This window comes from Heterocephalus glaber, unplaced genomic scaffold (assembly GCF_053883595.1).
Source record: "Heterocephalus glaber isolate CG9 unplaced genomic scaffold, H.glaber_assembly_v1.0 deba00001724, whole genome shotgun sequence".
In the NCBI taxonomy this organism is placed as follows: Eukaryota; Metazoa; Chordata; class Mammalia; order Rodentia; family Bathyergidae; genus Heterocephalus; species Heterocephalus glaber.
In genome coordinates, this window is record NW_028258435.1 from 927,527 (window position 1) to 941,774 (window position 14,248).

At 45.2% G+C, this 14,248-nt stretch overlaps 1 protein-coding gene across 3 annotated transcripts in view; it reads left to right on the forward strand.

Moving 5' to 3' along the window:
* Nbas (NBAS subunit of NRZ tethering complex) overlaps positions 1 to 14,248 on the forward strand; it is a gene marked incomplete at its 5' end in the record, with an annotated part of 266,027 nt that overhangs the window by 19,735 nt on the left and 232,044 nt on the right. For all 3 annotated transcript variants that reach the window (XM_087199614.1, XM_087199615.1, XM_087199616.1), the window contains 2 exon segments: positions 3,239 to 3,372; positions 4,497 to 4,595. In XM_087199614.1, coding sequence (XP_087055740.1) covers positions 3,239 to 3,372; positions 4,497 to 4,595 — 233 coding nt within the window.

The following is a 14,248-nucleotide window of genomic DNA, read 5'->3' on the forward strand; positions in this document are numbered from 1 at the left end:
GTAGAAAAAAAGAATGGTTGTAATAACCTGCATTTGTGTACTGCTTCACACTTTATTAATGATGGTGTATGTATTCTCATTTAATATTCCCAGCAGGCCTGTGAGTGGGTTAGGCATCCCCATTTTATAGTTCAGGAAACAGATTGAGGGGAGCACAGTGACTTTCCCATGACAGCCCAGTTCCTTAGTATCCCTTCTAGGAATCATGTGCTACTTAGTTTCTGTCCTCCCTCCCGTGAATAAGACAATGGTGGGCAGAACAGTGGTTCTAACTCTGGCTGTGTCTCAGAGTCTCCTGGGAGCTTCACAGAGGAAAGAAACCAAAACCAAGACCCACACACATTACTGGATTGTCCGGGGTCCCCAGAGTCTCTGTTTAATTGATCTGCATAGTTCCTGGGCACGAATGGTGTTTGTCAGCTTTTGAGTGTGTTCTAGGAAGTGTAGAGCCGAGAGCCAATAATGCAGAGAATGGTTTTTTTTTTCAGAAAATGAAAATGAGTGGAAAAACCTGGAAAAAGTGGGCTCAGGTTACAGAAGTCCCATGGTTACCAGACATTTCTGAGGAGGAGCTGGGGGCCTCTGCCGGGCCCCACCAGGCTGTGACGTCTCATCACAGAACGGCATTGTGGGAAAGGGTCTTGAGGTCTTCTCTGATGGTAGAAGATCAGACTGGCTCGTGCAAAGGAAGGAGCCCAGTTTCTGTGGGTTCCTGGGCTGGGCTGGGGTCTGGCCGGTCATTTTCCGAGTTTCAGTTGTGCAAGGTGGATCCGGATAAGACCTCGTGTCCCACGGGCAGTCAGGGCTCCCTGAGACGACGGTTTCTCTTGGCAACCTCAGTTTCCTGAAGCGCTGCCAGAACCCAAGGTCACGGCAGGTTTAGGGTGATGACTGGAGGCTTGGAGGGGCCCACTCGTAGGTGAGCGTCCCTGCAAATCTGTTATCTTCAGGTCCTCAGCCTTTTGTGTTTTGTTTTTTTGAGACAGGGTCTCGCAGTATCACTCAGGCTGGCCTCTATCATCCTGCCTCAGCTTCCCGAGTGCTGGGATAACGGGGGTGTGCCACCACATCCCTGTGGCTGTCCACAGGCTTGAAGGGGATGAGATGTTCACTGAAGTCTCAGACTGACCCATCCCGTGCTGCCGGTGTTCAGACAGACATGTCCTCAATAAATGACTCACATGCTAATACACAGAGCTGAGCAAAGTTTTAAGATGATAGGGGTGACAGATCCCACATGAAGGTGAGGATGCATACGCAGCTTTGTCGGGCTTTTAGTTACCAACTGAGGGCCGGTAGGCCTGGTGGAGAATCACTTTCGGCAAGAGCAGCTTTTCCCTGACGGCTCAGAGTAACACGAACTTGTAGTGAGTGACAGGTGACAGGACTGGGAGTCCGTCCTCGTCCCCGTGTGAGGGTCCACAGCAAGTTTGTTTTCTCCTGCAGTCTGCTGTTGGAGCTGCAGTGGGGAGGGCACCTGGTCTTGGTGATCCTCCTGGCTGGGAGGCTGGGAGGTGGGGAGTGTGAGGAGGAGGAGGAAGGACAGCTCTTGAGGGGCACAGTCCTGAGTCGGGGTCTGGGAGAGCACCCACCCTTTGTCCCCGTCTCAGAGTGGAGTTCCGACGACTGTTCTCAGGACCAGTGCTGTCCAGGGGGATATAATGTGAGCTAAATATGTCATCAGGCATAACTTAGAATCTTCTGGTAGCTATAGTAAGAAACAGGTGAAATTTATTTAAAGTTATATTTCATCCAATATATGTAAAATACTATCATTTACAAAGTGCTATTAATAATATATCTTACCTTGTTGTTCTGGCGCCAAGTCTTTGAAGTTCGGTGCGTGGTTGTCCTAGGCCTGTGTCAAGTGTTCATTGGCTCGTGCTAGACCACAAGGCGTTGTTTGGAGGGTTGAGGAGGAAAACTTTTCCCCTGCCTCTTAAATTTAGTAGCTGGCAGCCTGCAAATTACCCGACAAGGGACAGATGAGCCAGAAAAAAGGCACATAGTTTTTATTGATGTTAGTATTTTTTTGCAAGGACAGAGCTTCATAGAAATGTGAAGATGCAGGAAGCAGTTAGACTTGGGCTTAGTGCAGGGCTCTCAGTGATGGAGGACTGGCTGAAGAAAGGTCACCCAGGCTTCTGGCAGGGTGCAGGGAAAAATGAAGTCCAGGGTGGCTGCACTGTGCCCCAGGCTGTGTGTGGGGAGTGACTTCTGGGAACGTAAAGTCCTAGTACACAGCGTTCCGGCACAGGCATGCCTCCCGTGTCCCGGTGTAAATCACAGATGTAACTGAGGCTGATGCTGGTGCGCAGCCACTGTGGTGTAGACCCTTCTATGGCGGGCGCCACGTGTGTGCAGAAAGACATCACATCCAGTCCACGGCTTGGCGCCTCTTCCTTGGCGGTTCAAGTGAATCCCAAGTGAGCTGGGGACAAGACAGGGTCTGGGTTGTTAGCAAGCGACAAAGTATGAGAAGGAAACTGATGGGAAATATGGATTAATCAGAGCTCTTGGAGCAGGCAGGCTGATTTTTGTGTGACTCCCTGCCTCCTCTTCCTGGCCCCAAGGGCCACTGTCATGCAGCGACGTTTGTGCTTTGCTTTTATATAATAATAAAGCAGATAAAGGGAAGGCAGAGACATTTCTTGTGTCTGTCGATTCTCAGTTGTCTTCAGCTGAAAAGGACCCTTGTGCTCAGGTATATTCTGTAGTGGCCGGTCCTGATCGCGCTCAGGGGTGGCAGACTTTGTCAGCTGTGCTTCCCCAGGTGCTCAGGCCTTCAGAGCTTTAGTGGTGTCGTCAGGTAACTTAGGTGATGGAGAAAGCTTGACAGGGACGGTTGAAGACTTTCCTTTAAGCTGTTGATGAGGCACCTGGAAGTGACTGGAGACTTTTTGGCTTAGGCCATTGCTGGCAGTGGACTTGAACATTTGAAAGCCACTCTTAGAGTTCTCTAAGGCTGAATGGTGGGGTTTTCAGTCTTTTTTTGCACTGGATGTAGGATTTGAACAGAAATGCACTTCTCTACCCCTCTCCCTGAACTTGTCATTCAAAGTTATTTATTGCAGTGTTGCTTGAGTAAATGAAAGGGTACAGGTGATTAAAAAAACAGAGTTGGGAAGACTGGTCTAGCTGGGGATGTCAAAGCCAGGGCATCAGATGCCCTGTAGTTACGCACACGTTACCTTTTGGTAGCAGCTCCTCAGTAATGCAGTTTCCCTCTCTCCTGCAGGCATCTAGTTTTGTGGGCGATTTGAGCTGTGCCATCGCTGGGTTGATATTTTTAGAATACAAAGCCAGTGCACAGTGGTCGGCAGAACTCTTGGTCACCAATTACCGCGGAGAACTCAGAAGTTACCTCGTAAGGTAAAAGGCACTTTGGGAAGCCAAATCGGTATGACGTCGTTTCGCTAGTTTCACATCAGATGTTGATACTGCTTTGTGTCCTCCTGGCATGTTATTATGGAAAATTGCAAATATTATCAGAAAGTTGAAAGAATTGCATAGTGAACACCTAAGTATTTCCATTCGGATTCTGTAATTCGGATTTTACTAGGCTCACCTACCACGTTTTTGCCATCTGTTCATCTTTCTGTCATCTTGTGTTTTAATACATTTCAGAGTAAGCTGCAGATGTCAGCGCTTAGATTTAGCACGCAAATCATTAATTAGGGTTCAGTATTTGATTAGTTTCTTTCAAGTAAAATTTATATCCTGAGCAATGCACAAGTCTTAGTTGTACCAGTTGTGAGTTATAACCGGTGTATATATTTGTGCAATTCAAATGCCTGTGGAGACTCTGGATGTTACTATCAGGCTAGGGAGTCCCCTCATCTCCTTCCTAGCAAATCTCTTTCCACACCCACCCCCAGAACGACTACTGTTTAAAAACTTGTTTTCAAATCACAGGTGAATTTTGCCTACTAGTAATTCACATTAATGAAACCCTATATGTGGACTCTTTGGTCTAAGTCTTTCTCCAGCATAATATTTGAGATGCATCCAGTAGCTCAGTAGTTTATTCTTGTTTTGCTGGTGGTTAGTAGTTCGGTTCGTGAGTACTACAGACAGGTATACAGGTGTCTGTATGTAGATGCATGAGCATCTCGTGGTTTGTTTATCCATCTCTATGTTGGTAGACTTCCAAGTTTCTAGTCAGGGCTGCTGCTATATAGCTACTATGACCATTCTTGTGTAAGTATTTATGAATATACGTTTTTTATTCCTCCTAGATGTTTCTCTTTCAGTGGCATTGCCGAATCATAGGGTAGATATAGTTTAATTTTTATTAGAAACCACCAGACTTTTTACCAACAGGACTGTATCTATCAGTTACATTCCCACTGTAGTATGTCAGAGTTCTGGTTGTTTTGTATCTTCCATATTTGCTGTTACCTGTCTTCTACATTATAGACATTTTATTGGGTATGTAATGATAATTCGTTGTAGTTTAATGATATTTATTTGTTATTTACCTTTGTTAAATTTAGTGTTGGAACAAACCAGAGCTACCAAGAGAGTCACAGGTTCAACTTCAGTAGCCATTATCCTCATGGAATCAACACTGCAGTTTACCATCCCGCTCACAGGTGAGCAACCATTTGCACTCAGATTTAGTGGATTACTGGGTGGGTATAGAAACCTCGGCACAGATTTGGAGAGAAGAACCCGCCCATTCTGATTCCTGTATTGGCTTCTTCATTCCGTACTCGCGTGTGTAGTCACGCTGAAGACCTGTAATGCTGCAGCAGTCTTTTCTGGTCATTCCCACTCCTTTCCCTGATTGACTGCTCTTCTCTGAGCCGGATGGGGCGCCAGACTCCTGGTTGAGGAATTCCTCTTTCTTTCTCACTCCCCTGACTGTCCTCCTCTCATTGGTAAAACGAGGGCGATTGTACTGAGCTCACAGCCTTGTCCAGAGAACTAAAAAGTCCAGTGCCTTCTCTTGGGAGGGCCGAGTAGACGTCCCGCCCTCCTTCTGACCTTGCTGCTGGGCTCTGCCATCTGCGCGCCTCGTTCCTCTGAGTACTGTGCTCCAGTCTCTATACAGGGTCCCGCTCCTCCATTATTTGCCATTGTCACGTGAGATTGATGGAAAACTTTAGACATTTTCTCCTCCAAGGGATCTCTGCCCTTTAATTTTTTTTTTTTTTTTTTTTTGGTACTGGGGATCTAACTCGGGACCTTGCACTTGCGAGGCAGGCGGCAGAACCACTGAGCTAAATCCTTGGCCCTCTGCCCTTTGATTTTGAGGATGAAATTTACATTTATTTTACAAGTTAGCCAAGCTGTTTGCTTCTCTAACTGGAAAGAGCGCTCAATTTTGAGTCAGATGAAACTATTTGAGTTTCGAATTTTTGAACTAATCTGTGACTATTGGGAAGTCCTTAAACTCTCTGACCCTCAATGCATTTAAGTCTTTTTGATTGAAAATGTATGCAAGTTTCATATTCCATTTATTCATTGGCCTGTGTTGTTTTTTTGTTTTTGAGAATTTTATTATTGAATTTTTAGGCTGCAGAAGATCTCTCTCTCTCTCTCCCCCTCTCCCTCTCCCTCTCCCTCTCCCTCCCTCTCCCTCCCTCTCCCTCCCTCTCCCTCCCTCTCCCTCTCCCTCACACACACACACACACACACACACATACACACACACAAACATACACACACCAAGTCTCCTTTGTGCTCTTCACTGATCCCATTCTATCTCCCCCCAGCCAACCACTGTCTTGACTTTTGTTTCATTCTCTTGCTTTCGTTATAGTTTTAGCATTACTCATATTTAGTTTGATGTTCTGTCGTTACATAGATGGAATCGTACACTTAGAAGTCTTGATCTGACTTGCTTTTTCATTCATGTTGCTCTAGTTCATTCATTTTTAACCACTATGAGGATGTTTTATTTTATGAATAATGTGCAACATATTTAACCGTTCTCCCATAGATGAAAACTTGATTTGTTTCCAACTACTTTTGTGTTATAAAAATAGTACAGTGGTAAAAATTACTGGGCCCTCCTTTGGCACACATGTGTAAGAATTTCTGTAGGATGTGTAAGGAGTAGTGAAATTTCTGGCTTGTTGGAAAGTACATCTTCAGTTTGGCTAGGTAATAGCAGATACTTTCCATAGCAGTTATACCAGATGACCATTCCTTCAGCAGTATGGGAACATTCCTGTGATTTCATATTCTCATTTGTCCTCTCGATGGTAGGATTGATGGCACTTGTAAACATTTGCTGATTGGTAGGTGTAAAAGAATATCTCACTGTGGTGGCCTGAAAACATGTAAGAGGTTTGTGGAAGAGGCTTCGTGCACAGGGAGTTGCCCGAGCACAGCCCTGAAGAGGGCACGTTCTGGGAGCACCGTTCCAGGAGCATCCGGGGGCCAGTGCAGGTGACGCAGATGCAGGGTGCTTCTCTGAGGTCAGGAAGGTCCTGGTGACTGCTGACCCTGCAGGGCTCCCTAGGAGCCACGTGGATATGCCTGTTCTTACTTGTTGTATTTATTCTCCTTGTAGTTCTCCCCCACCCCACTAGGGATCACACCCAGGACCTCTCGCCTGCTATGAAAGTGCTCCACACTGAGCTACATTTTCAGACCTTCTTTTTCTTTTTTTTTAAGTGCCAGATTTTATGAGACACTTATTATAGATTTACCCCTGGAGTCACCCCACTGGTAGTGTAAATCTCCCTGCAGCACATCACATATATTCGTGTTGTACATATTTTGCTTTCGTGGAGAGGTGGGTCTCAGAACTTTCTAATCCTCACTCCACCTGCACCCTGAGAGTCACATTCATACTTCTCACTGTGGTGTTGTTCCCTGCTTCCTGGGGCACGCTCATGCTCTCTCTTCTTCCTGGTTTGTTTCACTGTTTTGGCCAGTCACAACCCCCTGTGTCTCCCCAGAAGGACTACATGGTGTAGTGAACACTTGTGTGTCTGAAAATGGCTTATTCTACCTTTATGTTTAATTGATGTTTGGGTTCAGCAGAATTGCAGCATGGAAATAATTTTCCCTTAGAATTTTGAAGGGTTTTTTTTTTCCTAGCTTTTAGTGTTGTTCTTGAGAATTCTAATGTCATTCTGACAGAAAGCCCAGTTTTCTTTCTCTACTTTTTTTCCCATTCTCTCTAAGACTTTCTTCCCCCTGCCTGTGTTCTGAAATCTGACCATGGATTTCTTATGTCTATCATGCTGGTACCTTAGTTTGGATACTCTTGCTCCTCATTTTTGAGAAAAATCTTTGAATTATTTCTTTGATTTTTTTCTCTATTCTCCTTGGGATTTTTATTATCTAAATGTTCTTACTCATAGAATCTCTTTTAATTTTCTTATTCTCTTCCTTTTTCTCCTTTGTATTTGTTAAAAAAGAGAAGTAACAGCTATTTTAATTTTTTATATTAGTATATGTACTTAATGAAGAAAGTTGGAGAACATTCATGGACATATTGAATTACTGAAATACCTGATTCCATTTTGAAAAAATTTATCTGCCTTCTGATTAATTTTTCGTAACATATTTTCTATTTCACTTCTGTCCATCACCTCTTTTTTAAACTAGTCCCGCATGCTTTTCATTTCAGTTATTATATTTTTCATTTCTAGAAGTTCTCTGCAGTTCTCTTAAAAATCTCTAAGAAGGGCCGGGAATTTAGCTCAGTGGTTCCATCGCCTGCCTTGCAAGCTCAAAGTCCTCAGTGTGATCCCCGGTTACCCCCTCACCCCAAAAAAATCTCTTAAGAAAGGAGAAGATTAAATATGTGATGCATAATTGATATTCAGGAAATGATAGGCATAATTAATACTGTACTTATGGTTGAATAAATATAATACTCTAACATTCCTTTTGATTCGTGTAACTCCTGTGTTGATGAGTCAGTCATTATATCCTTAAGAAATCTGAAAATAGTGTTTTCTTTTGTAGTTATCCTTTGCAAAGGTAGAGGTTCTTATATTTTATAAAACTGGATGTAATTATATATGCTATAAAATTATACATAAGTGATCACATATTTATATGAATTTTTAAATATAAAAGCATTTATTTTGATTGTAAAATAAGACCATTGTAAGGATAGGAAAATCATGCTGTTTTGATTTTATTCTTGTCTACTTTTTATGTAAAGTATGGCCTTTACTGTTGGTTGTAGTATTTTAGAACTGTTATTTTCCATACATAACTTCACACGAGTTTGAATTTAAGTATTAAAGAGAAGAGACTCTTACCTGCTTTGACTCAACGTGTGTAGCCCTGTGTGTCAAGCCTTGACTGTGACTGTGTCAAACCCGGCCTGCCCTCATTTCTGGCTTCATTTCTTTCAATGGTGATCTGTTTCTTTGTGCTGGTATTTCCTTAGATACCGTATTTTGTCATTACTCTTTGGTCTTTTAAGGCCCTTTTGGGTTTAGTTCATGTTATGGCAGTGTCTAGATGTCTCCCCAAAGCCTCATGTGGTCATAGGTGGGGCTTTTCAGAGATGGCTGGATCTAGAGTGTGGTTCATGCTGGGATTGACTCGGTGCAATGCTAGGATTCAAGGTGCAGGATTAAGGGTGTGAGTGCTGCCTGGCCTAAGGGAAGGTAGCCTGGATAAGATGTGAGGGACAGAAAGTGGTTTGTTGCTTGCTTGGTTTTGCTGCCTTCTGCCTGCCATGGACTGTTTCTCCTGGGTGATGCCCTCTGCCATGCCACCCTGCCCTGGAGCCAGCCTGCTGTGGACTGAAACCTCTTTAGACTGTGAGCGAAATCAACCTTTCCTCCTTTAACTTTGAGTGTTGGGTGTTTTGTCTCAGCAGTGAGACAAATAACTAAGACAGTTCACCATGCTTTTGTTACAGTACCTTAAAGCGTAGCTATTCACACGTCACTTTCTCAGCACATGTGCCTGCTTTTATCTATTAAAATTTTAACCTTCTCTTAAGAAGTGTGTTCTGTCAGGCGAGTTGTGTCTACTAGAAAGACTGGCAAGGCCGAGAGCACTGAGAGTGAACACGGCAGGCGAGGTGTTGTGTATGAGTGAGGTGGGCTCCGTCCTGGCCTCACGTTGTGCTGTCAAGTAAGAAGTTACGGAAGTGTATGTGCATCTCCCTGTGTCCAGCATAAACGTTTCTTATGTCTAATCTGTATTTCCTTCTCTCATGTGTTCTGTTTCTCTTTTTCCCTGGTAAGGTAGAAAGCAGGGACCTTACACGGTGCTGTGGGGTGCAGACCAAGGGGTTCATGCTTTCCTGATGGGTCAGGGGAATTGGTTACCGCTCTTGCCCCTCTTTGTAGACTAGATGCAGGTGATGCCATGGGTGTCCAGACCACGTAACAGTGGGAAAGTGGTGAGAGGAAAGATGCCACTGCAGTGCATCCTGGGAAAGATGCCACTGTGGTGCACCTTGGGAAGTTGCAAGTGGAGCCAGGTGATCAGCTGACACTGTGGATGGAAGGTGTGTGGGAGGGAGAGGGAGGAGATGGCATGGTGGGAGGCAGTGTGCAAAGTGTGAGGGAAAGTGGCTGCTTACTCATTAGGGTGCTCAGATCTTTGTCACGAGGAGACCTGATCAGCTGTGCTTTGAGGAATGTTGGTTCAGTTTGCAGAAACTAGGGCCTGGGTGACACTCAGGTGATAACCTGGTGGTTTGAGGCTGTGGGAGCAGGGCCCACTCATTATCGTGCAGAATTGCTGTCCTGTGTGTGTGCTACCTTTGAAGCACTGCTTCCATATACCCTATTTTACTTATGTTCCTGTTTTGATGATAATATCCTTTTATGGTTTGGATGTGTCTTCTTCACAGTTCATGCAGTTGGGATTTAGTGGTCAGTGTGAGCTGTTAGAGATGGGGGCCTTGGAAGCGAGTAGGTCGTAGGGGCTCCTCTCCCCTGAATGGGATTAAGGCCCTTATGAAAGAGCTTCCTGTAGCACCTGGCTCTCCTTCCCACCCATCTTCTACAGCATAACTAGACGAGGTCACGCACCATAACTCCAAGCAGAACGTCAGATACTCGACAGCAAGAGCTATGTAGTGTTCATCTCCATAAAAGCCACAGCATGTGGCATAAGAGCTCAGTTCATTCATGAATAATGCTTCTTCTGTTGGTACCTTGGATAAGTAACTCTTAATTTCCTGAACAAAGAAGAAAATTATGTTTATTCCTCTCGATTCTTTTCTTCCCTTTTTGTTCTCTCACATCTCTCTGTTTTTTCTTGTCCCTTTGAAAAGATGGGTATTGCAGTAGGCAGATTTCTGTTGCTGTGCACATTCCTTGACAGAAATCAGTTAAAGGAGGAAAGATTGGTTTTGGCTCAGGGTTCAGCCCACATCTGCTGGGGCTCATTGCTCCTGGGCCTGAGGCTGCACAGAGCCTCTTGGCAGAAGTGAAAGGTGGAGGATCTGCTCGCCTCATGGCGGCTGGGAAGTGGAGAGACAGAGAGGAAGGGGCCGGGGAGCCAGTATCCCCTCCCTGGCACCCCATGGACCCAGCTTCCTTTTGCGGTGTCCCACCACCTGCCAGCAGTGCCTGGCCTGGCCAGCTGGCCTCTGCCTGTGCGCCTCTGGGAGGCCTTTGAGATCCAAATCGTAGCAAATGTCATGCTGGGCTTTTGTTCTTTGTTTGCTTAGTTTATTTCATACTGTCTGCTCCACTGTCTTGCTATATTACAAAAGTGAATATTAGGTTTTTTCCTAGCATTATTTCCAGAAGGTAACCCTAAGTTTGAAATTATCATATGCCAAATAGTTATTACATGGTAATTGGTCCTGAGTCATTATATTTATTCCTGCTTTGCAGTATTGTGAATTGAACCCAGGACCTGGGAACTGAGCTATATCCAGGCATCACAGCCACCCCCACTTTTTTTCTGATTTTTTTTTTTTTTTTTGGTACCAGGGATCAAACTCACGACCTTGTGCTTGCAAGGCAGGCGTGTGCCACTGAGCTAACTCCCCGGCCCATTTTTCTGATTGTTTGACACAGGATATTGCCAGGTTGCCAAGTTGCCCACACTGGGCTCAGGTTTGTGATCCCCCCCCCTCCATTTCCCAGACCACTGAAATTACAGACCTGTACCACCATGCTCAGCTGTTGATTTCTCTTGAGGCTTTCGGGTTTGGGCCCGGAGCGCAAGCAGTTGAGGATGATTTTATTTTGGGAGGGCAATCTCTGCGTAAATAAAAGTTTTAGGAAGTTAAATACATTCTTTAGCCCAAAAGTGGGTTCTCTTTTCGGTGCTGCAATCACTTACAGCTCTTGACAGCAGCCTGTGGGGAGATGGATGCTGCATCAGTGCTCTGTGTGAAAGTTACTGTGAAGCAGAGAATGCGTGTGCACATCCTGTTGTGGATGACGACATTTTGCTAGATTGTTTATATTTCCCATTACGTGGTCTTGTTTAAATGAAAGAAGGTAAAATAGTCATCACGTTTTTATTTGTTTCCAGTTTCTCTGGTAATGTGAGTGCGTGGTATTTATCATCTACAAGAATTTTACAAATGTAAAATAAATCAGCCAGGGTGGGGTTGGGATAAATTGGAAATACACAAACTCAGGGTTTTTGGTAATTCATTGTTTTGCCTAATGTTGCGAGCACAGTTGAAGAAGAGAAATTGAGGTGGTGGATTGTGTAATAGGAAACAAGAGTTAACTGAGCAGCTTTGGACTACGCTGTGTGGGTGTATTGATTCTGACTCCTCTCTTCTCCATATTCCAAGTCGCAGCCTCAAGGCACCCCAGGCCCCAGACCCCAGGCCCCTCCCTTTCCTCGCCATCCCTCCACCTCCCTGCCTTCTCTTCTTTTCTTACTCTTTCCTTTGCTGTTGGTTTTGTGTAGGATTATACCCTGATTCCGGTGGAGAGAAATCCCTTCCCTCCTCGGCCTGTATAGGAGAGAGACCAGATGCAGCTTTTAGTACAGGCAGCTGCTCGGCCCTCTCAGCTCTTCCATAGTAGTGTAACCAACTAGAGGTGGCATGGAAATGAGTGAACATGGCTGGGTTCCAGTAAAGCTTTATTTACAAAACAGGTGCTGGTGGGTTTGGTGTGCACGTGTGTGGGTGGGTGGTGGTGGCCACAGTTGGCTGGCATTTGTCTTATATAATTGTAGGCATACTTAAATTCTTGTATTTCTTGAAATGTCTTTGTTCTTTAAAGCCTTTGTGGTATCAAACTAGGGTTTGCTGCCTATATGCATAGAAGCTAGTATTGTGGCATCGGTTTTTGTAAAAAGAAAGCTCTGTTGACGGTCAGCCAACAAGGAGACAGGGGGCCTGCTTAGTTGTCTCCCAGCTGGCCAGTGAAGAGGGTTTTTGAAGGGCTTTTGGGAGTCTTGGGTCTTGGACTGTTTTGAGTGGCACCTGTGAAGGTCTTTCCTGGTTTAGTCCTGTGCTGTAATTTTGTGGTCAGCACCCTGTCTCTTGGGTTCGAGTTGGAATCTCTGTAGCCTTGGATCCTCGATCTAAGGTCCCATGGAAACTGCCAGTTCTTTCTGTCTCAGTGATGTCAGATTTGGATCAGATTTTAAGGTGTCTCCCTTAAATATTGGGCAGCATGTTCTTAAGACATCTTACATAACAGTTAGCAATTAGAAAAATGCTTTTCTGATAGTAACAGGGATTGAACCCAGAGCCTCCCTGCTGAGATACCTCACCAGCCCATATATCTGTCTGTCTGTCTGTCTGTCTGTCTATCTATCTATCTATCTCTCCATCTATCTATCTATCCATCTATCTATCCATCATTTTGAGACAGAGTCTTGCTTAGTCATTGAGTTGACCAGACTGCACTTGAACTTTCGGTCCTTCTGCCTCAGCCTCCCAGAGTGCTGGGATGACAGGTGTGCACCACCGCCCTGCTCAGGCTGAAATGAAGAAATTATTTTTGCCATGCCCAGCAGTGGAGGAAGGAGCTTAGCTCTGTTCTTCTCTGGACTTTCGTGGAGCAGTAGAAATGGGAGAGCATCCAGGGCTAGTTGTGTCCACGAGACCAGCTCGGTGTGTGCGCTGGCTGGCAGGGACCAGAATTAGGGTTCTGTCCTCTGGGGGATCGGGGACTGAGGTCGAGTCCTTGTGATGATTACAGTTTGGGAGTGGCTGTCAGGGCCTTGGGAGATGCCTCTTGGTTGCAGAAGCCACACATTTGCAATCGTAAGCCCCATTCTGTGAGAGTCTAGCAGAAGCTTATGGTCTGTCGAGCAGGTGTGGTTTCATTTCTGCTTCCTGTTTCCTGTCCTCCCGGGAATGTCCATGAAAATAGAGCTCTGCCTGCATGTCCTGTTGGTTGGGCTGAGCCACTCCATCTTTGTGTAGTGAGGAGAAAGCCTGGGGAGGGAGGGAGGGAGCAACGTTCGCACAGCCTGGGCTAGGCGGGAAGAATTCGTTCTGACAGCATAATATTCCTGACAGTTTACAGGATAGTTAAAAGTAACTAGAAGAGTCTAAAGGTTGCCAGAAATAGAAATCATAAATATAAATAGATGGAATTGCTAACAGTTACCCTGAATGACCATTGTGCAGTCCATTACTGTACCACACTCCCTAAACACATACAGATTTCTCATCATTTAAAAGAATGTGTGTGCTCATTTCCTTCTTTAGAGTCTCGGAACCTCAGGGTGCCCGGCCGCAGCACCTGTAGTGCAGTCGGCTAGGCTTTGCTAAAGCCTCTGAGAGAGGACAAGGCACTTTGAAAGCACTGGAACTTTGTCTGTGTTGTTTACAGCTCCACTTCCAGCAGCTAGCATGGCCTGGCACATCATTGGTGCTCAACAAATACTTGTTAGTGAAAGAGCGGAAGCCCAGCTTTGAAAGAATTAAGGTTTAAGGCTCAGGTGGAACATCCTTTGAATAAAAGAGCTAAGACAGATTATTTTCAGATTTTTCTTAGGTGAAATTTTAGTCTCCTTAACTCATGAGAGTATTAACTCCACAAGGAGAGAAAGCTTGGTTTCTTTATACCATCTTTTCTGTACTGCTGGCACAGTACCTTGCAAAATTTAAACACTCCTGAAATCGACATGGGTCAGCAGACATGGGTGGTGATAGAGAAAATTATGGAGCTGATTGCCAGATACTTCCCTGGGCTCTCTTGGCCCTCACAGTGCTGTGCCGTGGGCTCTGAATGCTGCTGTGAGTGTGGAGAAACCAGAGCTCCTGGGCACTGGGAACCTTTCCCAGGGAGCCGTGACTGTCAGGGCAGACTGCTGCCTTCCGTCCCCAGGGTTGAGGAGCTTTGCTCTAGACGAGCGCTTGGCACACTGC